Source organism: Peromyscus californicus, unplaced genomic scaffold, assembly GCF_007827085.1.
Source record: "Peromyscus californicus insignis strain IS unplaced genomic scaffold, ASM782708v3 Scaffold_20__1_contigs__length_68692818, whole genome shotgun sequence".
NCBI lineage: Eukaryota > Metazoa > Chordata > Mammalia > Rodentia > Cricetidae > Peromyscus > Peromyscus californicus.
The window spans coordinates 845,947-873,723 of record NW_026294503.1 but is presented as its reverse complement, the minus strand read 5'-3'; the positions used below and the strand labels follow the sequence as shown (position 1 = coordinate 873,723).

The 27,777-nt window shown below is 38.6% G+C and overlaps 1 protein-coding gene across 4 annotated transcripts in view; it reads right to left on the bottom strand.

The window, feature by feature from the left end:
- The window catches only part of Cpq (carboxypeptidase Q), a 429,801-nt gene that overhangs the window by 259,540 nt on the left and 142,484 nt on the right, over positions 1 to 27,777 (bottom strand). For all 4 annotated transcript variants that reach the window (XM_052747578.1, XM_052747579.1, XM_052747576.1 and 1 more), the window contains exon 4: positions 15,870 to 16,077. In XM_052747578.1, the coding sequence (XP_052603538.1) occupies positions 15,870 to 16,077 (208 nt within the window). The remainder of the gene's footprint in view (positions 1 to 15,869; positions 16,078 to 27,777) is intronic.

Here is a 27,777-nt window from a genome sequence, read left to right as displayed (position 1 = left end):
CCAGGATGACTTGAATCCAGGAAAGACTACTTGCCTAAGTTTGTCTTGCCTACCTGGGTGGCAATCTACTGAAAACAAGCCGTCTGGCTGGGGCTGTTTCCATTTGCTCGTTAGCTGATCCCAGAGGCATGCAGAGCCACAGGCACATTTCAGAAATTTGAAAAATAAACAATGAAATGTTTCATGCTTGCCACACATGTCTTTTTCCTCCCAGGACTTAGTTTGGCTGGTTCTAAGCCATAAAAAGTTTACAACAAGAAAGAACAGGTCTAAAAGCTTAAAACTTAACCTCATCCCCTAAAATCTTCCAACCCAAGGTTATGATGTAGACAAATTTTCTAACCAATATGTTCATGAAGCTTTTCATAATGACTTTGCTCATGAAAGTTTAAACAGCTGCTTAAGTTGGTTAAAGTGTTCCCACCCAGGCAGAAGGTGTTACACATCATCAGACCACAAGATACATTCAGAGGAAGGGGAAGATGCATTGCAGCCTGCCTCTAACGACTCAATTATGTATGCAGTAAGTCTGTCCACCAGGTCAATCAGGTTTTGTTTATTCCTTCAATGAGGATCTTGACAACATCAGTGTTAGAGCAGTTTCCAAAGGGATTGCTCAGCTTTTCAATAATTCATTTTTAAAAATATACAAAATAGGGCATGCCTTTTTCTCTAGGTTATTTAACAACATAACTCCCTGAAAGCAAGGTTCGTTATCAGATGGATTTGGAAATTACAGGAATTTACATCTCACCATTCTTTGGTCATTTCATATGCATTACTTCTTCTCCTTGGAATATATCCTGTCCAGCTCAACCCAATTCATAGAAGCATTAGCATTTTTAACTTTTACTCCATAGCCTTGTTGGTCAGGATGGTGTCTCTGCAATGAGTACCCATGGCACTGTTAACTGATAGACGATGGCACTCATGGCACCACACCCTGCCCACGAAGACACTTCCCACCTGCTGACGTAATCCAAGTGTCACTCTCTACTATGCACCTTCAAAAGCTGTGAGTTCCATGCCATGCTCCAGCACAGAGCTGGGTCTAAACAAGTACCTATGGATGAATGGACAGATCATCCCCCTATACAACCTGCATACCTCCCTTTTCTCTTCTATACCCGAGCTTCTGCAACTCCTGCCAAGTTTAGCTTCCAAATATCTCCCAGATACTTCTCTTTCCTAATCCTACTTCAAATTTCCCAGTTAAAGGCCTGTTATCTGCTGGTTAATGTTCAGTTTCTGACTACTCAACTGTATACACTGGCCTGAATAAAGTGAAATTCAGGTTCACTGCAAATGCTCAGTGACTCTAGGCTACCTACAGTACAACAGGTCTTTCTCCTAAGGCAGCCCATCAGCGTTTTACTCCTTTCCTTTTCCAAGCTCTCCTCTCTCTGGCAAAAGCTAATGTTTATACTCAGAAAGACAATATAACCTACAAACAAAGCCTAAGGGCCAGGGTTTGAAGACTGTGTTTACTAGACTCCGCTGAATTTCATAGACAAGGCCATTGCTATAATATACTAGATACACAATAATTCTGTATAATTAATTATGATAAATTAATGGATAATACTGGGAAAGGAAGAAACCCACTACCAGTTCTTGTGTCTCTACCCCAGTGTTTCTCAACATACGCTTTATGTTAAGATACTTTATGAAAACAATATCCCATGGGCAAAAGTTTGGAGATAACTGCAAAGTTATTCCTTAGAGATTCCCAATGCATGACAATATGTTAAAATTAAATAAAGGTGAAATAAATGTCAGCAAAAAGGCAAAAGTGTTTGTTTAGAGTAGGAGAATTGCTAACTGAATTTGAATTACAAAATAAATACATGCTAACACTCATTCACTACGAAACAGTACTCTGCTCCAACAGTTCAGAAGGGCTTCCCATTGTCTCTTCCAGTATCCAACAGCACATGCCTTGTACCATATGTTCATCATAAATTTTTTGTTCAAGTAATTTTTTAATATTTTAATTTTTGATATATTGATATATGTTGTTTTACAATATTTTATCATATTTTATAGTGTGCCATGTTAATTTTTAACACATATATATATAATAATTATTTGCATCAAGAATAATTAGTTTGGGTAGTATTTTATTGTTTGTTTTCTAGAGCAATAAAGTATTATTTCTACTATCCTCTTTATGATTTTTATATTTTTGAAATTCTCATACATGCATATAATGTGTTCTTTTGTTTTGTTTTGTTTTGTTTTGTTTTGTTTTGTTTTGTTTTGTTTTGTTTCATTATGTTTTTCAAGACAGTGTCTCTCTGTGTAGCCCTGGCTGTCCTGTAGTTAGTTCTGTAGAGCAAGCTGGTGTCAAAATCAGAGATCTGCCTGCCTCTGCCTCCTGAGTGCTGGGAGTAAAGGTGTGTGCCACTGCCACCTATCTATAATGTTTTTTTGTTTGTTTGTTTGTTTTTTGTTTTTTTAAAAATGATAGTATTTCAGGGTTGGCAATGACCTTTGGCTTTTCTAGGTAAAGTCCCTTACTTTGTAGATGAAAGATTAAGTGACTGTCTTAGTTAGGGCTACTATTACTGTGATGAAACACCATGACCAAGCAATTTAGAGAGGAAAGGGTTTATTTGGCTTACACTTTCATATCACTGTTCATCATCAAAGGAAGGCAGGAGAGGAACTCAAAAGGGGCAGATATCTGGAGTTGCTTACTGGCTTGCTCTTCATGGCTTGCTCAGCTTTCTTTCTTTTCTTTTTGTTAATTTCTTTTATTTTATAATTTAATTTAATTTTACATATCAGCCACGGATTCCCCTGTCCTCCCCCATCCCGCCTCCCTCCTCGCCCCCCGCCTTCCCCCCAGCCCACCCCCCATTCCCATCTCATCCAGAGCAAAGACTCCCCTAGAGATTCAGCTCAACCTGGTAGATTCAGTCCAGGCAGGTCCAGTCCCCTCCTCCCAGGCTGAGCGAAGCGTCCCTGCATAAGCCCAGGTTCCAAACAGCCAGCTCATGAACTAAGGACAGGTCCCGGTCCCAATGCCTGGGTGTCTCGCAAACAGTTCAAGCTAATCAACTGTCTCACTTATCCAGAGGGCCTGATCCAGTTGGGGGCTCCTGAGCTATTGGTTCATAGTTCATGTGTTTCCATTAGTTTGGCTATTTGTCCCTGTGCTTTTTCCAATCTTGGTCTCAACAATTCTCGCTCATACAATCCCTCCTCTTTCTCACCAATTGGACTCCTGGAGCTCCACCTGGGGCCTGGCTGTGGATCTCTGCATCTGCTTCCCTCAGTCATTGGATGAGATTTCTAGCATGACAGTTAGGGTGTTTGGCCATCCTATCACCAGAGTAGGTCAGTTTGGGCTTTCTCTTGACCATTGCCAGTAGTCTATTATGGAGGTATCTTTGTGGATTTCTGGGGACCTCTCTAGCATTTTGCTTCTTCTTATTCCCATGTGGTCTTCATTTATTATGGTCTCTTATTCCTTGTTCTCCCTCTCTGTTCTTGATCCAGCTGGGATCTCCTGCTCTCCTAAGCTCTCTTTCCCTCGACCCTTGCCCTTATAGAACAGAGGACCACTAGCTCAGGGATGGCACCACCCACAATGGGCTGGGCCCTCCTCCATCAGTCACTAATTAAGAAAATTGTCAAAGGCTTTCCTATAGCCTGATCTTATGGAGGCCTTTTTTTTCATTCAGATTTCCTTCACTCAGATAGCATGTGTCAAATGACTTAAAACTAACCAGTGCAGATTCAAGATTATTAAGCTTGTTTGTGGCAGAAAAACAAAAGCAAACAAGCAAAAAAAAAAAATCCCCAAATAAAGCCTTATACCACCCCCTTGGCTTCTTTCTTATATTCTACAACAATAATTCTCAATCTCGGGTGATTTTTATTCACCAGAGGACATTTTACATTGTCCAGGGACATTTTTTTATTGTTAAAGAGCTCAGAAGGTATAAGATAAGGCTGGGTAAAGGAGCAAAACCAGTGGGGGACAGTCTAAGGATGCTAACCATCCAACTATGCACAGAGAAACCCAACAAGAAAGAAGTGTTTGATCTAAATAGTCAACAGTGGTGATTGTGAGAAACTTGGCCCTACTCTAGAGAGAATAAAGTATTCGGTTAAAAACCTGGTACTTTCATATTGAGTTTCTTGATAGCATTCAGAACACTGTATAACATTTGAAATAATACAGGATATGAAAATTAATTTTTTCTTTGAACCTATGACAATAAGGAAAATACAAGTACAAAAACAATGTGGGGAGAGACAGCTGGAATTGAGGAGCACTTGAGGGATGTTATGGAAACCTAGTGAAGTGAAAACTTCCTAATATATAAAGGTGATTCTAATTTTGTCTTATAATAATGGGGATATGGAGTCTCAACTGGTTATCTCTTGTTAACAAACAAGGCTTCCAGTCACAGGACTGGGTTGTATTCAATTGAGTTTTGGCCAAGGGGTCCCATGGAAACCCCCAAACAACCCCAGCTGCTGCCAAGACAATGAATGGGTTGCTCTCTGAAAACTGATAGTAGGGCCCCATTGCCAAGGACAATACTCATATAACTCATTGAACATGGAGAAAACAAGCTGATGCCTACATGGAGCCTTCACCCTTATGCTCTAGTGTCTTTAGTGTGGCAAGGTACTCTGCAAGCCACCAAACGAAAAACATGAACACCAACACAACCACAAAATCTTTGACCTAGAATCTATCCTGCCTGCAATCACATACAATGGTGATACAGAATTTGTGGGAGTAGCCAACCAATGTCTGATTTGAATTAAGGCCCACCCCATAAGATAGACCCCATACCCAACACTGTTTAGGTGACCAAGAACCAGAGACTAGATAGCTCAGAGATTTAAGGTAAAACCAAATACTATTAGTCTTTAAAAAAAAAAAAAATCGCCGGGCGGTAGTGGCGCACGCCTTTAATCCCAGCACTCGGGAGGCAGAGCCAGGCGGATCTCTGTGAGTTCGAGGCCAGCCTGGGCTACCAAGTGAGTTCCAGGAAAGGCACAAAGCTACACAGAGAAACCCTGTCTCGAAAAACCAAAAAAAAAAAAAAAAAGAGAGGAAAAAAAAATCAATAAATTCCTAATGATACTCTGCTATCCTCATAGATCAGTGCCTTATTCAATCATGATCAGAGAAGCTTACTCTGGCAGCAGATGGGAAAGAAACAGACCAATAGACAGACATTATGAAAATCTAAATAACATGTCTCTATCAAATGCCTTCCGTCAGAGATCAGGGAACCCCTGCAGAAGAGGAAGTGGAAAGAATGTAAGAGCCAGAGGTGATGCAGTACACCAGGAGAATAAGATCCTCTGAATCAACCAAGCAAGGCTCACATGAACTCATAAAGACTGAAGCAGCATGATGGGGCCTATACAGGTCTGCACCAGATTCTCTGTGTATATATTATAGCTTTCAGCTTTGTAATTTTATGGAACTCCTGAGTGTGTGAATGAGAGGGTCTCCAATTCTTGTGCCTGCTCTTGGGGATCTTTTCCTTCTGTTGAGTTGCTTTGTTGAGTCTCCATGTGATGATTTTTGCTTCATCTTATTATATTCTATTTTATCATATTTAGTTGTTATCTCCTAGAATATTGTTCTTTTCTAATGAGAGACAGAAAGGGAGTTGATCCAGAGGAGGTAGGTAGGAACTGGGAGGAGTAGAGGGAGAGGAAACGGTAGTAAGAATAGATTGTATGAGAAAGTAATCTATTTACAAAAAATGAAAAAATAAAACATCTCTCTCATTGATGCTTTATCAAAATTAATGTGAATGCTATCAATTCTGCAACCCCCTCCAAAATAATCTAAAGCAATTTACTTTTCCTTATTTTTACCTCAGAAGAATTCTTGAGTATATTAAACTTTTTTGAAGATTACATTTCCTAACTAAACTTCAAAAGACCTAGGAAATCTCCAGGGATCAAAAGAAATGGTCCATCCCCAGGAGGAAACATGAGAGACTCATAAATGATTATTTTAATGGTATGGCTGATAAGCTCTATTTTGACTTTATCTATGTGACTTTCTACTCCACAGGGGGCACCTGCCTGCTGACTGGTGAGAGTAAAGGATATAAAAAAGGTCATAGGGAAGAGAGCATCAAAAAGTACCACATCCATGTATTTATCAAGCCAATAGGCCAAGGAATATCCCAAGTGGCATTCCAATTGACTGAGGGAGGATACATAGAAAAATGTATTAGACACTGGCAAGTGACTCAGGTGAACTCCTGTCGCGGGTACACCAGGCAGACAACAAGAGAGTATATATGAGATACAGGAAAGCATCTTGCACCCAGGATAGAGATGTCAAAAGAAAAATCACAGAAGAGTGATAATTTGCCCTGTGTGATGGCTCAGTAAGGACAGCACAGTCTGATTCAACCCCCATTCTTCAGATTTGCACAGCCTTTAACTAAAGCATTTGAAACATAATGGAATCACTTAGAGGTAGGAGGAAATGTGTCGTCTTGAACCTAGAGATGAATCCTCATTATGCATCTGGGTGTCCCTTTGGATGGGTAACACTGGTGTAGCTCTGCCATTTGAAAGCATAGACTCAGTATTTGAGCCCCCATTCTCTGTTTCTACCACTGCCCTTTTTTATTGTAAAAATCCATTTAATCTAATCAGATATAAATTCTACTTGTGATGGCAACATATTTCCTATGAACTTTCAAACACAAAACAATTCATAAGCAAATGGGGGTTGAAGTAACATTTCTACTGTAGTTCAGAAACCAGTGTTCTCATTCTCACTCTGACTCTTATAGTCAGTCATGCAAGAGAGAGCTTTAGAGATACTATGACACTTGGTTCTTGAATGTTCCCCCAAAGACTGTGAAGACTTCCCAGGATGGCACTGGTGGGTTGTGGTGGAAGCTTTGGGAGTTGTATTATGGAGGGAGATTGTCAAAGTGGGGAAAGAGAGGGTGTCATGCCTGTGAAATGTAATTTGGGAGCCTAGTCTCTTTCTTTTCTCTCCTTTCGTCCCTAATGATGGAGTAAACTGTGGTGATATTTTGCTTGTGCTCTAACAAATAAAGCTTGCCTGGAGATCAGAGTGCAGAGGTAGCCATTAGTTAACCATAGAGGCCAGGCAGTGGTAGTACACACCTTTAATCCCCGCACTTGGAATCTTATGCCTTTGATCCCAGTACTTGGGAAACATACTCCTTTAACCCCAGCACTAGAGAGGTGGAGACAGGAATTGAAATGGCTGGGTGGAGAGCGGAATATAAGGTGGGAGGAGACAGGAGCTTGCCCCTTTTTGGCCTGGGATTCCTAGAGATAAGAAGTCTCTCTAGTGGCTGGCTGCTTTGCTTCACTGATCTTTCAGCATTTACCCCAATATCTAACTCCAGGTTTTTATCATTAAGACCAATTAGAATTCGTGCTACAGTAAGCTTTCTGATCTACCACCGTCTCCCCATTGTTGACATTTAGCATTCTAACTAGAGACTCAAAGCGATGGGTCTGCCCACTTGGGAGCTTCAAAGCATACCTTTTCTCTTTATGAGTTAATTATTTCAGTGATGGAAACCAGACAAATGCACATAGTATTCTGTTGATAATGAAGATATTCAGAGGCTACTCTCATAACTTCCAGAGGACTGTTTTTCTAGTGAAATATACCTCCTCCAAGGTTTGTTGAATCAAGTAACATGTCCATATCATACAGATGTCAGTTTATGACAAAATAAGAGTAGAGATAGAATTTTGTGCTTCAATCAGCTAAAATGTGCCTCAGTGGGTAGGACTTGTATCAGACCCTATTCTTCTAATTTTACATATATGTCCAATAAAATATATTTATATTATTGGCATTTAGAAAATTCTGTGGTAATCCCTCTTGGGTTTATGGATGAATTGTGCAATAGAGTTCTGAAATGTCTTGTTACATCAACTACACAAGCATACACACACACACACACACACACACACACACACACACACACACTTTGGCAGAAGTGAAATTAGTACACTTTATGCATGACTTTTGCAATAAACAAAATGATTATATGCAAACTACTTAGTTTTACAAAGGTTCTATGCATACACATTGAAATGTAGGGGGTTGGTGGGTGGGTGGGTGCTATTGCTGAAAACTGTCTGTTAGCTAATTCTTATGAGCCCACCTTCTTCCCCATGGCCTACCCTCAAGTCATCCTGCAGGTCCAACCTGAAAACAGGATAACAGTAGTTTCCAGATACTCTCTTGTCTGATTGAGATTTCTACAACCGTTTCCTTAGAATTATTTAGTACAACTATACTTTACTGTGCTATGCTGCAATGCAGCAAGGATATGCCAGAGATAATTTAGCCAACCTAAACTATCAAAACCAATATTTGTGTCACTGTCAGCACTAACAATAATGAAATAAGAAGTGGGATGATTTTAGAAAGGTTTGCCAGAATTTTGAGGAGCAGACTTTCTTCACTGGGCTATGAAGGGAAGTTCTTAGTAAGCCTAATTATGTCTTCTAACATTTCCTTCATTCTCCATTTCTTGGCATCTGCATTTCAAATACTTCTGATCATGCCCTGTAGCATTTGCCTTCATCACAACTTTTGTCTAATAAGGAGTAGGAGAGATATGCCTAAGAGCAATAAACACCATGTTTGTGATCATTGTCAATTACATGCAGCTTTGAGCTTCAGTGGAAAGAAAAGGAGGTTGGTAGAGGCTGGAAGAAGTCAGGAAAGAAATGGGTAAGGGTCTGTCTGGAAGAGGACAGTGAAAGTGCAAAGTAAAGGTGGGAAGAGGCTATGTCAACATAGTTAAAATACACTGAATGTAGATTGAATGGAATGCTGTGCCTGACTATAAAGCATTGGTAAAGAGGAGGGACTGGAAAGTAGCCTAAGGTTGGGAAAGATGGGTCGGTGGTTAAGAGCCCACATTGTTTTTGTACAGGACCTAAATTTGGTTCTCAGCACTGAGAAATTCGCAGCTGCTTATTAACTCCAGTTCCAAGGTATCAGACACCCTCTCCTTGCCTCCAAAGGCACCCACATCCATTTCTCACACCTGCACATACACACACACACACACACACACACACACACACCCATATAATTAAAAATCAAGTGCCTTTTTTAAAAGAGAAAAGCAGTGGAAAGGCTTATACCTGTGCTGAAAGGTGGATATAGTTCATTCAACAGACACAAGAAACTGGGGCAAGGAATGAAGGACGGGGAGTCGATGTGTTCAGGCTTGAACACGTTGAGCTACATCCAAGGATATCCTGCACACTATGGAGTACAGATAAACCAAGACAATCACAGTGTTCTGAACAGACAGTCGTTTTCTAGATTTAATTGAAAATTAAGAAAATCCTTGCAACCTTTTCCTTCTTTACTTACTCTCTTAATTTGAATTAAAACAAATATACGTTGAAAAGCTACTGTGTGATCAGCCTTAGGATAGAATTTAAATAAAATGAAAAGTAAATAAATAAAATACAGTGGCAACTTTAGGTGCTTGCAAGCTTTAGTGAAAAATAGCTCCTTAACAGTGACACAGCCTACTGGGATGAGGGGAGCTACCAGAGGATGCTTTTGAGGAGACATGGATAAGAGGTTAGGGTTTACCCAGGCTCATTAACAAATTCAACCAATCTAATTTGGGCTGACGTGTTGGCCTTCAAAGTGGTACCAGGCAAGTTATGAGGAATATTTTTCCCAAAATGTAGTCATAAAGACTAAATTCTACTAAAGAAATATAAGAAAGATATCTGTGGAAGATATGCTGTTACTTTTTTGTTGGTGATTTTATTGGGAAACTTATGTTAACTGATTTTGTACATTAATAAGGTATTTATGACCAACTCAAGATAGTGCTATGGTAAACATGGACATTTTATCTTAAGTTTTGAGAACACACACACACACACACACACACACACACACACACACACACACGACACCTGTAGAGATCAGAGGGTGACATTTGGGGACAGGCTCTTGCCCCCCACCTTGCTGAGGCAGTGTTTCTCTTGTTTCTGATGTTGTTCTTTCTACTCTAGGCTAGCTGCTTGGCAAACATATGGATTCTCTGTCTCAGCACCCCCATTTCACCTTAGAGTTGTTGAACTTACAGATCCATGCAACTGCATCTGGCTTGCTCCACATGTTCTGGGGATCTGAACTCAGGTTGTCAGCCATGTATGTACCGCAAGCACTTTAACCCAGTGACCCATCTTCCCAGGCTTAGTCCTGAGAGATTCTGAAAAAACCCATCTACCCATCTGGAAAACATAAGGGTAGAGAGTAGAGCACATTGATGGAGTCTAGTGTGCTTAACACTCAGACCACCTAGCAATGAAATGAAAGCATAAGTCTACAGGACGACTAGGTCAGGAATATTCATAGAAACTCTACTCACAATAGTCAAAATCTAGAAATCAGTACATATTCACCAATTTCTGAGTAGATAGCCATATTGTTATATATCCATATAAGCACTATTCAGTGACATAAAAGAAGAAACAGCTGAAACATGAGTAAGTCCCCAAAGTATTTTGTTGAGTGAGAGAAGTCAGGCAGATTGTATACTTGCAAGTGAAATTCTAGAAGACATAAAACTGTAGCTAGATATCATGTCCAGCATGGCATGACATGTCCAAGGATGGATCTGACTGGGGTGGTGAGGAGATGGAGAAAGGACAAACACTTAGACATGCAGAAAAGCTGGGATCAGTTGGATCAGGCTCTCTGATGGAGGAAATGAAGCATCCTGGAAGCTCCTTATGATTATTAGATAGAGTTGAACAGGGAGGTGGGGTTGCTGCATACAGCTGAAAAAAGAGGTGGGTTATTACATACAGATAAACAAGGAAGAAGGGTTTATGGCTAACAGCTGGAGCAAGGAGACAAGTTTAGCTAATCTTAGTAGGAGCAGTCTCTGTAAGGAAGCAGGTCATAAATATCTAAGAGAAGACAGATATCATGGACATTTTCTGCACATGCTATTAACATCTTCACATGGATCAGAGGAAGGCTTTGTCATTCTCCTGAGCATCACCAGGTAGGGATGGGTGCTGAGGGATTGCCTTTCTATATGCTGTGGATATGTGTTGCTCTCATTGGTTGATAATAAAGCTGTTTGGGCAATGGTGATGCAGAATGAGGTTAGGCAGTACAATCAAACTAAAGATAGAGATGAAGAAGGGCAGAGTTGGGGCAGATGCAAGTCAGCTGCCCAAGGAGCAGTATGCCAAAGGACCAGTAAGCCATGGGCCATGTGGCAATGCATAGATTAATAGAAATGGGTTAATTTAAATGTAAGAGCTAGTTAGTAATAAGCCTGCACCATTGGCCAAACATTTATAATTAATATAAGTATCTGTGTAGTAATTTGGGAAGTGACCAGCAGGTATAATCAGGAATATGGGACAGAAAGATCTGTGTCTGGTTACATATGGTGTTCCAATGTGCTGCACATACATCCACATAGAGCTTGAGAAAGCTTTTAAAAAAAAGGGTTCTAGAACACAAAAATGGAGCCAATAACAGCTTCCTAGTTGTGTCTTTCATACAGGCCATGGTACAGGGTTGCTGTGGCATGTGGGCTTGAGCTACAGTATGATGGGTTCCCGCAGTCTTATACAAGCCACAGTACAAGCATGCCGCATGGTGGATTTAAGGTTTCTGGTCATACAGATAAAAGGGGTTAGAGATACACAATAAGGACAGATTCAGACAAAACAAGTCACAGTATGTTTAAAAGATGTGCATAGCCTTGAAAGAGAGAAGAGAAAAAGTATATAAAATCTTAGATTAAAAATACAGTTTTAAAATAATAAAATAAAAGTCCTTAGAAAAGGGAGTAAAGTAATATAAAGGAAATGAGCCATGTGAGGATGGAAAATACACAGAGAGTCTGGATTATGTATGTTGTGTTTGCTTTGGATATTTTGACTGTTAATGAACTAACTGCTGAGAGACATTTTATTATAAAAGGTACTGAATTAGTGCCGGGCTTTAATGGTGCACGCCTTTAATCTCAGCACTTGGGAGGCAGAGTCAGGCAGATCTTTATGAGTTCAAAGTCACCTGGTTTTCAGAGTGAGATCCAGGACAGGCACCAAAGCTACATGGAGAAACTCTGTCTTGAAAAACCAAAAAAAAAAAAGTCCTGAATTAAACCAACCTCAACCTATATATTTTAAAAATATCTTGATTCCAAAATTTAAGTCAAAAAGTATGTCACTTTGGAGTAGAGGTTATGTTTTTATTTCCACAGGAAATGAAAGGCTATGGATTCATTCTGGGTTAAAGAGGAAGACTCCCTGAAATCCTGACTACAGACATGGGAAAATAAACCTAAAGTAACTTCAAGACACATAATGTATATTTTCCCTGCTCAGATATAAAAAAAATTATCATTTACTGTCTTATGTACAATGCACAGTTTATATTTGTATTAATACAGAGATGTATGTTACCTTTAAAAGTTTATATATTTTCAGAGCAAGGGGACCAGGCACCAATGAAAGCAACGGCCTAAATGATCCAGCATCCAGAATAGCTTCAAGGCCACTGGCTAAGATGATCCAGCCTCACAAAATACTACAGCCAAGACTTAACAATTATCTTAAATTTTCTCAGGGTCCCAAAAAGATTACCAGTGCCCACCAACCAACAGGAAGTAGTCTAGAGAACTATGTTCATGGTCCCAAAAAATAGATTATGGATGCTTGTCTTTGTTTAGGGGATTGGTTATAAATTGTTATTGATTATAGTCAATCTCTTTCTAAAGAAGAAAGGTGAATATGACATGGAAATGATGGGAAAAAGAATAGATTATTGTGATAGAAAAAAGGGTAGATTATTGAATCTACTTTAATCCAAAAAACAACTGTTAACCTCAAAATATTTTACATTGGTATGGATTTTGGTTTATTGATACAAATTTAAAGTCAATTTTGTTATACTGTATGTATGTTTCTACTCTTGTTTAAGGCATTGTGTTTATGTAGCTCATTTAAAAATGTAATGTATAATTAAAAATACAGATTAATAGTTAGTCATCTATAATAGTCAAACTTATGTTAGTTAGGTTTTCTAGGTATATAAAGATATATTTCAATTAGATAAGTAATCTTCAAATACTTCAAAGACCGACAGAATATGGCATTTAAAATGTTTTAATAATATAAGGCTTTTCATGACAGTGAAGCATGTCTGCTCCTGGCAGTACCAATTTACTCTTAAGAGGATGATGGACACTGAAGACACTCCATAAGGAGTTTGTTTTCTTTTTGGCAAAATTGGCCTATTGGGCAAGAAACTGCCCTTGCCTTGACTGCTAACAGTAAGTATGTGGTCCAATCTGGACAAGCAGGACATGAAGAAAAGCGACTGCTGAACTTTGCCAAGACAGGGTATGACAGTCCTTCAAAATTACCTGCTTCTGAAAAAAAGTCTGTCAAATATTCTAGGTCTATAAGCCAAAGTTGGATGTCCCACCATTTTACAGAAAAACTTTGGGTGACTATCCAGACAGCCTGATGTCACTGTCATTAGGCAACATTACATCCTTCTGGAGTCTTTGACAGAGTTGAAGACTAGATAGTTATAATTATAATTTCCATTAGTTATGATAAAATGTAAACTAGATATAAAACTTTAAACTCACCAAGATAAGATGATTGAGTTTTTCTCTGATTTTTGTCAAACACAAATATACTAGATACTGTAACTGTAATTCTTGCTTGGTAACTGTTTTGTTATATGTAATTTTACTATGCTGAAGTTAAAACCTTCCTTTTTGATTAGACAGAAAAGGGAAAATACTGAGGGATTGTCTTTCTGTATGCTGTAAATATGTGTTGCTCTCATTGGTTGATAATAAAGTTGTTTTGCCAATGGTGAGGCAGAATAAAATTAGGCAGTACAATCAAACTAAAGATGGAGATGAAGAAGAGCAGAGTTAGGGCAGATGCAAGCCAACTGCCCAAGGTGCAGGATGCCAAAGGACTGGTAAGCCATGGGCATTGTGATGATGCATAGATTAATAGAAATGGGTTAATTTAAATGTAAGAGCTAGTTAGTAATAAGCCATTGGCCAAACATTTACAATTAATATAAGCCTCTCTGTAGTAATTTGGGAAGTGACCAGCAGGTCTAACTGGGCTGATGGGACAGAAAGTTCCACCTTTGGTTACAGAAAGGGTTTTGCCACGCCCATGGGTCTGAGGCTACGGTCCCTGATGGCAATGTTAACAACATCCACTCAGGACTTCACCTCTCAGAGCTTCCTCCACGACTCATGATTGAAAGTAGAAGAGCAGTTCTTGTCATTAGGAAGAGAAATAAAGAAATAGACTACAAAGAAGGCTCAAGGGAGACTTTGTGTGATAAAAACAGTCTCTGTCATGGTTGGAGTAATGGTTACTGCATATGTTTTCAACGTTCACTCAACTACACACTTAAATTGATAATTTATTACTTACAGAAAGAGGCTCCGGCTGTCCCAGCTAGAAAATACCCATGACCTCCTGGGAGCTGCCAGAGCCAGATCTATCTCAGCTTCTGGCTCCCAAGAACTCACTGCCTCAGAGCCTGTCATACCATGGCTGCTACAGAAGAATCCCATAATGCACTCCCTCTGCGACCCAGAGATTCAGATTCTGCTGCTAATACAACCCCAGTGAAGATTAGACTGTAAGGGACTTGATGACTCTTAGTTGGGATACAGGCTCTTGGCTATTCTGCTTTACCAGTTTCCCAAAAGGACTCTTTTCTCAACATTTAAAGTCAGTTTCTCTATGGCTAATTGACTCTGTGGTGGTGAGATCTTGTTTTTGTCATTACATCATAAATAATGATGCCCAGGTTCTGGAATCTGAGAAGCAAAGAAAGGGTCCTAACCTTAAAGGAGTCTTTACTGGAGCACAGACATGCAACATTCAGACCTGTGCAGGAATCTCACTTCTCTATCATCAGGCATAACCTTTTCCTTCACCTCACTGACACTGTCACAAGAATACAAATCTGAAATTCTGAATAACTTAAGTTGCATTTTCAGAATTATAGTTGCTACTAATAAAGATTTATACTGGAATGTCTATAAAACATTTTTGCGTATTTTGTATTATATTAAGTAAATGTAAATTCAGTGGGTGCCTATGATGAGCCCAACACATGCAAGCTATCTGGTGGATACCATCTCATCTAATTCACACACTAATTCTGCTAGCGACACATGTCTTTATAAAGATTAGTGACATGCCAGTTTCTTTGGAGGTAAGTTCTCTAAAGCCCAGAAACTAAATAGCCCATTATTTAGCATTTGACTAGCATAGATCTGCTTCTAAAACCATTTGAAATATACTTATGAAATCTGGAATCCTCACTTGAACTGTAGACTAAAGCTTGGTTAGAATTTGTATTTCTCTGAGCTTGAGTCCTTTGCCAGACACATTGTGGCTGTGTGCAGACCTAGACAAGTGGGTTTCTACATAAGTTAGTTTCCTTGATTCATAATGAAGAAACTAGATTCTATATTATTGTACTTTGAAATGATTTTTAAAATATTCATAAAATTAACAGAGTGTCAATTGTTGGCATGATTTCTAGCTCTAAAGGGATACACACAAATTTCTCTTCTGTTCAGATTGACTTTCCACACTATGGGTCCTATTCTGCCCTTGAATTTGTCTTCCATTCATTAGTGTGGTGAACATTTTAATGGGGGAAAATATATGAAGCTTCAGGTTTTAATGAGTCTATGAGGACCATCTCAACAGATTCATGTTCTCTCCTTCTAACTATTCTAAAAATGGCCGCCTGACCAGAATGTCCTCTGCTAGAAACCATGTCCTCCTTCTTCACTCACTTGCTCCGGATACTTGCTGCCAGTGATCTCCGCTACAGTGTTGAAGGAATCAGTATCTGGGTAGGTCTTTGCTCCCATCTCCAGGTGAATGACAATTTTGTTCCCACGAGAAGCCATTCGTGAAATCATTTCTGCATCTTCCACTGTGATACAGGCTGTTGGAATCTTGGGCACACCATCTTGATATTCTTGAATACCTGTGTGAGGACTTGAGAAAATGCACCACCAGATTACCTTAAAAGTGAAAACTTATCCAAAGACCTTATATATTGACCCAGACTTTTACTGATGCATGTGTGGAGTAGAAACATTTGCTTTTTATATGAATATAACTTTTAATTTCTATAAAACTGCACAAATCTAAGTTTAATAATTATGCCATTTAAAAGGTTACATTTTTTTGTAGTTTGGATAATTCTAATGTGGCAAATTGGCATAATCTCTTCAGGATAGTGACAATACTGTCATAACCAAGAGTAACCAAAAAAAATGAACACATGTAGAGAAGATAAGGGAGCCTCTGAAACCCATCAAGGTTATAGACAAGATTCACATTTGTGACAAGAAACCGGTTCAGATTCTCTCAGCTCTATAGTTACTGCCTAGCACGGCTACCTCTATCCATACAAACACAAAGAACAGAATATACAACCATGTGATGCTGTAGAAAGTTACATAGAAAAAACAGTGAAACAACCAAAAAATATTTGTGTAACTATGAAGAAATACTGATTATTTTGTTAGAAGAAAAGGAAATGTATTATATTTATGGCACTAAAGGAGACAATTATCTGTGATGGTTCATCTGTATGTATTCAAGTCTGCATGTGTGGATCCACATATGTGTGGGCACACATGGATGTGGGTATACAACTGTACATGTGCATGTATATGTACATATGGAGGTCAGAAGTTGATATTAGGTATTTTTATCTAGTGTTCTTTGCCTTTTTACTGAGTCAAGATCTCTTGATGAAGAATGCAAAACTTGATGATTCATCTAATCTAGCTAGCATACACCTGAAGGTCACCTGTTTCTGCCTCCTGAGGTTCTAGGATAACAGGCAGGCAGGCTGCATTTTATATGGGTCCTGGGAATCCAAACTCTGATCCTTATACTCTCAGGGCAAGCACTTTGACCCCCTGAGACATATCCTCAGTCTCTATGATAGTAAGTTTTCAACTTGCTTGAAGAGATATCTAAAAGGTTAATGTGCACTTCTGAGTGTGAGATCTGAATGCAAACAGTATCATACAAAAGCTGGGGCCCATATAAAATTAAAGAGAAGTAAGCCCTTTACCACAGACATTCTCTGTGTCATAGCAGCCACATACTGAAAGCCTTTGTCATGTGCTCCTCCATCCTCCATCATAATAAATCTGATATACCTTCACCATAAAGCAATGGTTACAGCCAATCTTGGACTAAAACCATAAAATAGGAGTCAAAATAATTATTTTCTTTTTAAAATCCATCTCAGGTATCTGTAATGGTGACTGAAACTCTGAATAACTCAGAAAATTAGTATGATCAAGATGCTAAAATCAAACAGTGTTTAACACATATACAATGTTCCAACAACTCCACAATGAAAACAAAATCCAATGGAAGAGCATGACTCAATAGATACTTTTCCAAAGAAGGTAGAAAAATGAGTAGTAAGAATATGAAAAAAATTAGTATACATCCTTTGTCAACAGGGGAATGCAATTCATAACCATGAGGTAATGCTACCTTACACTCACTAAAGCAGCAGCTTTGAGGGAAAAGACAGTTGGAAACTAGTCCTGAGGAGGATGTGGGGAAGATGGGATACTCACTGCTGTGGCAGGGAGGTAAATGGCAACCTATTTTGGGAAACAATTTATAGTTCCTCAAAAACTAGGCATGTACTTAGCATCTGTGAAGTACCCACAGCTGCCCATGGGTTTGAAAACTTGGGCCCTAGCTCGTGGTGCTATTGCAGGAGGTTGTGGAAACTTTGGGACTGTGGTTATACAGCTGAGTGGACCACTGTGGATAGTCCTTGGAGGTGATACCTACGTGAGGTTCAAGTCCAATCTCACTGCTTCCTGATCTGGCAGGAAAATGAGGAACTTCCTCCTATAAGCTCTTGTCTCCATGAGTTCCAGCATGCCTTCCCTGAAGTCGCTTTGGTCAGTTATTTTGTCCCAGTGCCAAGAAAAAAACTAATACACGGTATGACTCAGTGACAAGTGAACCAAAAAACCCACCCACTCAAAATTTTCACAGCAGCATTCTTCTTTGTTTTTCATTTAGGTTTTAACCATAATCTGGACTTTACTTTGTATTGAATATAGATTTTTTACACAGCATATAGAATCATTATTCTTAACAGTCAAAAAGCACTTGGTAGATAAACCTAGTATCCATGGGTAAATAATATGTGGTATATCCACACTGTGGAATATTATCCAACCATTTAAAATGATATTTTAGTACATGTTGCAACAAAGATAAACTTTGGAAACATTATCCTAAGTGAGAGGAGAGCCAAATAAACACATGTTGTAAGATTCTACTTATATGACATGTCCAGAGCAAACATGTCTATGAAGGTAGAAAATGCAATGTAGTTTGTTTATGAATGGTGGATAAGAGGACAATGTGAGTAAATACTAGCAGGTACAAAGTTTCTTTAGGGTGATAATGAAAATGTTATAAAATTAGTGATAGTGGCTGCACAACCCTGTGAACATATCAAAATGACAACATTAAGCAAGCTGGAGATAGATTTCATAACTTTTGGATTATATGCAAGTAAAACATCCATTTATAAAAATCAAGCCATAAGTTCCAGATTTTAAAGGACAGAATCTTAGTATTTTTCTCATTGAAAAATTATGTTTCTGTACACCTAGTTTATAAGATTTATGATAATATACACAGAACTTAAAATAAACATATAAAAATGAAATTTGAAAGCTGCAATCAGGCCCTCAAATCTCATTAAATTTCTTGTGCATCTTACAAAAGTGATATAATTTGAAGACACCTGAATAGTTTCCACATATCTCCATAGAACACATGCCATGTTTAAGCAAGTAAGTTTGAAAATTCCCACCTAATTTCCACACATACATCTAATGTCTTTAAAGCTAATCACTCTGACTAGCTCTTTCTAAAGACACCAGCTCTTTACATTGATGAAGATTTTGAATGTACAGGACTCACAGCAGTCTCAGAGAGCAGTTGCCTGCTGATATGGAAAGCACATGATAGGAGGATGGACTTGTCTCCAGGAGGAAAATGCTGAGTTTTATAGGTGCAAATAACACATAAACTAATACATTCATAGCACTTGGAGCTTGGGACTGTTTCTGAAGAAAGGATCTGATCATGAGAATGGCATGCAGGCTGAGCTTTTGAAGCTGCAGGCTCTTGTGTCTGAACTTCTAAAAATGTGTTTATTAGAGATGCTATTAAAGAAATACTTTCTCTGTTTAGCAGAAGGTCTTGTTTGGTTTAAAAAGTAATTTAAAAGTAACTCTCTTGGAATAATTACAATTGGCTTTATTGTATTTTTTTTCTTTTTAGATCTAGCACCTTAAAAGTAAATTCATCTCAGACTTTTAAACTGTCATTAACAATAGTAAAAGTAATTTCATTTAAGACTTTTATACTGTCATTAACTACACAAAAGCACAAAAGTTTCAACCATGTAATTTCACAAAGGGAATAACCAAAACAGTCTCTTCCTCCTGAGTTAAGAACAAAAGACCTGCCCAGGAGAGAAGTGGGGTGGGGGTGGGGGCCACTTTTTATTCTCAACTTCTGCAGTTCAATTGAAAGGGTAGAAAAAGTCAGATTGCTAAATCTATTCCACAAGGAAAAGAGCTGCATTGGGGTGTGTTCCCAACAGACATGATCAGTATCTTAAGCTCTACAGACCCCAGTGAGGAGACAGTTTACAAGCAGAGGTTCAGAGACAATTGTCTTCCCAAACAGAACAAGGCAGCCAATATGGCCAGAGTATGAAAAGAAGGAAGATGGTCAGAATGCTAAGAGGAAAAAGCAACTCTGAGTTTTAATATCCATAGCACATAGGAACAACTTCTAGCTTCTTTCTCTAAAATACAAAAATACAGAGAAGATTCAAGGACAGCATAAAGTAGCTCCCTGTGAAACCAAAGAAGAAAATTTTTAAATAGCCAAAATTTTACACTTCACATTTTGACATTTAAAAAGTCTGACATAAATATTAATTTTTTAATGTAATATGTAACTCAAACTCAACATCACAAAACCTGTTTTCCATTTGATTTTGTTTCTCATACAGTTTTGTTTATTTATACTTGTTTCACTGAATTAATTTGGTTCCCCTCTCATTTTTCTTCTAATATAACATATCTGTAGCTGTATTAATCAAAATGAAGACTTAGAATAATACATTATCAATGTATATGGTTTATTTAATAATGATGATGAAAGTGATAAAGATATAAGAGACACCAAAATCATTTGGCTGGTGTCAACTATAACCTTAGCCAAAGAAATGTCCTGTGTGATCAACTATCCACTGTTTTCTGTGTCAGCTCTAACAGAAAAACCCTGTAACTAATTAATTAGACTGAAGGGCACCTCAATATCTGTTAACTGGGTGTATTAATACAGGCCTGTAATCCCAGGGAGGGGACTAGGAAGTCAGGCAGCAGCCCTATTTGTGTTAAATAGCAAGACCATGGGTAGATCAATGATAGACAATAGAGAGATAGATAGGTAATGATAGATAGGCAGATGATAGATGATAGATTGATTGATAGATGATTGATGGTAGATAGGCTGGTGATGGACAGACAAACAGATAATGATTAACTCGGACCACTGCCATTTCATTTAGTAACAGCCTAAATTTCCATTGTAAATTATCCTAAGGGCCCATGTCTTCTTACCACAACAGAATTGACCTTATAACTCATAGCATGTGGTACTTCTTGGTTTTTTGGCTAACATCAAGTGAAGACATTTGAAAATTTTAACACTCATTATTCACTAAATTTAAAATAAAAACTGAATAGAGCTGGGGAGATAACTCAATGAGTAAAGCTTTACCTATCCAAACATAAAGACCTTAATTCAAATCCCCAGAACCTGTACAAAACCTGACATAGAAGTATGTATTCGCAATTCCAATTCTCCTATGGGAGGCAGAGACAGGAGAATCTCCAGAAGCTAACAGCTCAGCTAGTTTGGCTTGCATAGAGGTGGGTAATGAAGAGAATATGTCCCAAACAAGATGGAAAGAGAAGAACAACTCTGACATGCACATGCAAGTCATAGCACATATGCACCTACATTCCCAGAGGTGAATGTATACATACACACTCACATTTTATATGCTTGCAGAAAGAGAGAGGAAGAGAGAGACTTGAGGAAAATAAATATAAAAGAAAGCATCAATTAAGCACTTAAAAAGGAAACACCAGAGCTCTGTTTTCAATGCATAATCCACTGGGTATGACCCTAAGAAAGCTTATCAGGTGAAGAGAGAAAACACCTGGTTAAGTTGGGGCCTATTTCCCTACTGGTGGATTTGGTCATACACTAGTCTCTCATAGGCACTGAAAAATAACAGAACCGGGAATCTTGCTTCACTAAGCATTTCTTAAGCCCCACTGGACATGGAAAGTTTTTCTCTCACACACATCTTCCATCTTGTAGAGAAATGGGTTTGTGAAATATTGATTTATCCTTTTGTAAGAAGGACTAATACAGTAGTATAACTCATGGCATCCCAGTTCAGTCTACTATAACAATGGAAGACTGAGTATTTCTCATCTACCTCATGTAGAGACCTCCTCACTTGCTCTCCCTATCAGAAAGGAAGGTCCAAAGCTGTGCTGTGGAACATCTTCTGAAATGTGACCATGATTTCATTCTTTCCTCAGCACCTGCCGTTCCCCACAAGTCCCACTCTACTCCGCAGCACACACGGACTTCTTACTCAACAGAAGGTGCCTTTTCTTCTCCAGCATGGACCCTCCAGGTGGTAATAGTTGGACATATTGTTTCAGGTTCAGTCAGATGACTCTTCCTACAAACCTTCTGCAACCAGCTAGGTAGCATTGGAGATGCCCTTCCTCTACAGCTCTTCCTGGGTTGTACTGTAGCCACGCGCCTTAAATAGCATCACTAGTATGTGCTTATCAAAAGTCAAAGCCATGTCTAATTCTTCTTTCTATAAAGCAAGAATTTATAGGATCAACCATACTTTAAGTTTTTATAGATGATTGATGATATCTTTGTGTTCAACAAATATATTTATGCTGAATATATTTGATAATAAAAATATTCAAAAAATTTCAATAAAGTACAATGTACAATGTAAAATGACAATACTTTATAAGATTTTTAAATAAAAAGACAAATCATCAAAACCTATTACTAATAAATATGGATTACAGATAAAAGTTATTTAAAAACTCTGTAAAATGTCCAAAAAGGAAAAAAATAAATTATACAACACATATTAATATAATCACAGATCTTTAAAATGTAAAATGTAAGCAAGGATGAAATACTTGAAATGAATTTAAATAAAATTCTAAAAAAGTTGGGTCTAAAGAATGGCTTAGTTTTTAAAATGCTGTGTGCAAGTATAGAACCTTGAGTTTGACCCCAGAACCCATATAAAAAAGCCAGATGCAGCAAAGCACACCTGTAATCCAGTGCTGGGAACGCACTGACAGGAGGATCCCTGGACTTGCTGGGTAGCCAATCTATCCTTCTAGCTCTAGATTTAATAGGAGATCCTGTCTCACAAAATAAGATAAATAGCAATATGAGGCCCACACCTGACATCAACCTTGGTCATCCACAAACATATATACACACACGGACACAAACAAACAATTGTTTCCAGATACACCTTCAAAATAAAATAAAATCCCATTAAAGTTTTTTAGATATATTTATTTTATGTGTGTTTTGCCTCTGTGTGTGTGTGTGTGTGTGTGTGTGTGTGTGTGTGGTGTGTGTGTGTGTGCATGCACACCATGTGTGTGTCTGATGCCTGTAGAAGCCAGAAGAAGGTATCAGATCTACTAGAACTGGAGTTACAGACAGTTGTGAGCCACTATGTGGGTGCTGGGAATTTAATCTGGGTCCTTTTCAAGAACAGCCAGTGCTCTTACTTGCTGAGCTATTTCTCCAGCCCTAAAATTTCATTTTTCAAAGAATCAAAAATACAGGCTGAGAATATAGTTGAATGATAGAACATTTACCTGGTAAATGCAAGGCTCAGAACTCAAGTCCCAGCCTTGAAGAAAACAAACAAACCAGCACACGATAACAAAACAGCACACAGAAAGACTGAGACCTACATAGCTAATCAAAACTTGCTGCAAAGAAAGTTTTGTTTTGTTTTTTAAATACTTTATGAATCAATACCTGGATTCTACTTAGCAAGTGGGAGGATTAACTCTAGCATATGTCTTCCAGCCATTCACAAGTGCTTTCCTCTACAAAAGTTGAAAAGCTCTGAGCCCATTTCCAGATTCCTCACGTGGACCTCTTGCAGAAGTTAGTCCTGTGATATGGTATTCACAGTAAGATTCTGGCAGAAGTGAGGAGAGAACATATTCCTACACAAATATCAAGACAGAGACAGAGCTCTGTCCTTCTGTGGTGGTTTGAATAAGAGAGGCTCCCATACACTCATACAATTGAATGCTTGGTTACCAGGGATTAGAACTGTTTGAAAGGATTACAAAAATTAGGGGGTGTGGCCTTGTTAGAAGAAGTATGTCATTGACTTTGAGGTTTCAAAAGCCCACATCAGGCCCAGTCTCCCTCTCTCTGCTTGTGGATCAGGATGTAGTTCTCAGATATTGCTCCAGCATCTGCCTGCAAGGCGCCATCCTCTCCGCCATGATAATAATGGACTAAACCTCTGAAATGCTAAGCAAGTCCCTAACTAAATGCCTTCCTTTATAATGGCTGCCTTGGTCATGGTGTCTCTTCACAGCAACAGAACAGTGACTGAGACAATTCCTTTCTTTTCTTACTTAGATAAGAGTAGAAGCCTGAAGGACCAATAGCTGTCTGTGTCCACATGTCAGCCAGCACAAATATGAGGGTATAGATGGAAAGACAGAGAGAATGAGCCTGAGCTTCTCACAATATAACAAATCAGTCACCTACCATGATTTCCTGTGAAGTATTAAGCTCCTATTTTTCTAAGCTGCTGTGGTGGATAAAGTTATGTGTCAACTTGACTGGCCACAAAGTGCTCTGGTCCAACATTCAGATGTCCATGGAGGTGTTTTGTGAAGACACTACTGTTTCAATCAGAACACTAAATATACACATTGCCTTTCCCAGGGTGGCTTAACTGAGGACATGGACAGATTAAAATCTGAAAGAGAAAACTTCAGATGACTTCAGATAAACCAAACCTCAGCTAGCATGCTCTCAGGTGGCATGACTCAGTCTCCACAGTCTGCTCTGTCTATATAGAGATCCCTCAATATGTAGCAAACCTTATAAAAATATTGGTTATTTTGCCAAGAGATTCCTTGGCACTTTGGTAGAAAAAGAAAGATGCAACAAGATGTTTGTTGTATCTCCATATATAAATGTGAAAATCTAGAAGAAATGAAACAGAGGAATCACATACCAGGTAGCAGTGGAATGAAAGAATTCTGTGTCCTGAAACAACTAAAACCCATTAACCATGCAGATGAAAGAACATTAAGGGGAAATAGTGAAATATAAGAACTGTACACAGTATACACATGATAAAGAACTAATAATGAATTTACAGAGACAGAAACATAATTACCATTAACTTGGGTCTTCAAAACCCCACAGTCATTCTGTTGAAGCAAATGGTAGCATAACCAATAAGCTGAATTAAATTCTTGAAAGTATGTACCTGTGTCAAAACTAGTAAAGAGCCTAGAAGATGGTAGAGAGATAGCATGTGCTTCCAGTAACAATGGAAGCTTTTACATTCTAGTACACAGGTATTTGAGCAACTGTGGCAAATTAACAGAAAAAAAATTGTCTGCTGAAATGATCTTTTCTTCTGCCATGAGTTACATGATATGCTTGTAGCTGATTCCTTCTGCAGTGCCAGGCCACCAGTGTGCCATCTATGAAGAATCAGAGCTACTGTTTTCTTGGTACCAGTCACAACTGAATATTAGGGCTATCCATATACAGCTGATATTATTTTAACTGCTTTTTCATGTATGTGTCTCTCAGTTCCTGATACATCTTTAGTCTTCTGATCTTTCAAAAATCATATCTGGCAATCTCTCTGTCCCACACAGCTATACTTCAGGACTTAGACTGATTTTTTAAGAGATGGATGGCACACTCAAAAAAAAAGAATCTAGGAAGTAGTTCATAACTACAAAGAGGAAAACTGATGCATACAAACAGAATCAGGTGTCACTATCAGTATACCATAGATGTGCTGAAATGATACATAGCCACAAAACAAAAATGGACTATCTTTTAAAACATTCTTCCTTTTGATACATTTTATTTTTGGGTAAGGAGATCTTGCTCAGTTGCCCAGGATTGCCATGAACTGGCTTACGTGATTCTTCTGCCTCAGCCTGTATGTAGCTGGAACTATAGTATGCACCATGGAACCTTGACATTTTGCTTTTTTTGAGTCACAGTTTTGTTACCAGGCCTTTTCTCATTATGAACTAGCCTTTAACTCAAATATGCAATGACTTTTGCATACCACATATTTTCAGAAGGGTGATATTATTCTCCCATGTATCCCTTAACACATACTAGCTCATAAAAACAAAATATGCAAATATATGTTAGGATTTCTGATGAACAGTCCCACCAGTTAATGACAATAAGAGCTCAATCTATTGAGTGTTTGCTATATGCATGCCACTGCTTTGTATTCTCTATGCACTGGTTCATTCATCAGTATTACAACCCTATGAGATAAGGGTTTTTATTGCCTCATTTTAGGAAATTAAAACTCAGAGGGATCCACAGTACAAAACCTGCAAGTTAACAGTGCTAGAATTAAAACCTAGAATCAGGCTTGTGTCGTGCTCTTATTCTTTCTTTAGTTACAGTGGATTGTAAAGACGGGGAGGAGAAGGATTACAACAACTGATCACAGCAATAAAGATAATTACTATCTACTGGATATTTGTGACATACAATGAGCTAAGCATCTTCACACACTACTTTAATGTTCACATTAATTCTGAGACAGGTACCAAAATACTCATTTCTGATGTATACTGACAAACACAGAATCCATGAATACATTAAATACCTCAAACTTAAGAAATGGTGAACATTGAAGCCAGGTTTTTTTTTTTTTTCTCTTTTTTTTTTTCTTTTTTTTTTTTATTTTGCAATACAATTCAGTTCTACATATCAGCCATGGATTCCCTTGTTCTCCCCCCTCCCGCCCCCCTCACCTCCCCCCCAGCCCACCCCCCATTCCCACCTCCTCCAGGGCAAAGCCTCCCCCGAGGACTGAGATCAACCTGGTAGACTCAGTCCAGGTAGGTCCAGTCCCCTCCTCCCAGGCCGAGCCAAGCGATCCTGCATAGGCCCCAGGTTTCAAACAGCCAACTCATGCAATGAGCACAGGACCCGGTCCCACTGCCTGGATGCCTCCCAAACAGATCAAGCCAATCAACTGTCTCACCCATTCAGAGGGCCTGATCCTGTTGGTGACCCCTCAGCTATTGGTTCATAGTTCATGTGTTTCCATTTGTTTGGCTATTTGTACCTGTGTGAAGCCAGGTTTTATTCTTATATGTTTAAGGGAATCTCTTCAGACCTGAAATCCTTAATAGTCCTTTGACAGAGATTGAAAGAATACTATAGTGCCTCAAAGCATGGTGTGTGGTCATTCTCATCATCACCTCTATTGTGTGCACATTCATGTTCAAGTGCCACACAGCATTGCTTTTGACTACATATTTTATACCTGTTCTGCATCTTTGCTTTTCCGAATCATCAGCTCCATGAGAACAAAGACATTATTGCTTTCATATATTGAGTGTCCACAGCACAATTTTTGCTCCATAATCATGCTTTTGGAAAACATGTATTAAATTTGCCAACCTGTGGCTTCTCGCATTACTGTTCATCATAGAATCATCTCCTTTAGTTTTATTTTCATCTATTATCCAGGCAAACATTCCCATTTACCAATCTTGGGTCAAAATAGCACAGAGTATTCACTAGAATAGATTTCTGACTTCAGCTTCCAGAATGATTGAGAAGATAAGTCAGAGAACTTTTATTTCCAACAAACTCCCAAGGAGCTGGTCCACAGTGTTGGAGAGTTGGAACCTTTATTCAAAAATGGGTCTATTGAAAGGTAAAACCATGTCCATGGAAAAAGAATGTTCTCCTTAGGCAATCATGCCTAAAAAATCACTCATCAACATGCACTGGTACACTACCATGTACCCTTCACTAATGGAAGTGCCAGGAAGTAATACGGTCCAGCTGTTAAGAAATTGACACACACATGATGTCAAGTAAGACTATTGTTATAGACAACAAACATACCAACTTTCCTACTCAAATTCACATAACAGTGTTGGCCCTCTATAGCCATCACAGTGGTAGGCTGCACAGTCATTGGAGTTATGACTCATTTCTGTACACCTTTTGAGAACTTTCCCCCGGAATTGCCTTCAGAGCATTTGGCAGCATTCCGAATCATGTAAATGGAGGCAAAACTGGTGCTTAAAAAATGAATTGATTTGTTGAAAGAGTGAAAATGAATGATTTGTAGTTTAAACCAAGATATGTCATAAAAGTAAGTCTGGTTTTAAATTTTTGGCCCATTGATAGATTCTAAAGACAATTTCAAAAGAGAACTATCAGACACTTCATGTCAGTGGCACCTGTGTTGGAAGCGTGTTTAGACTTACA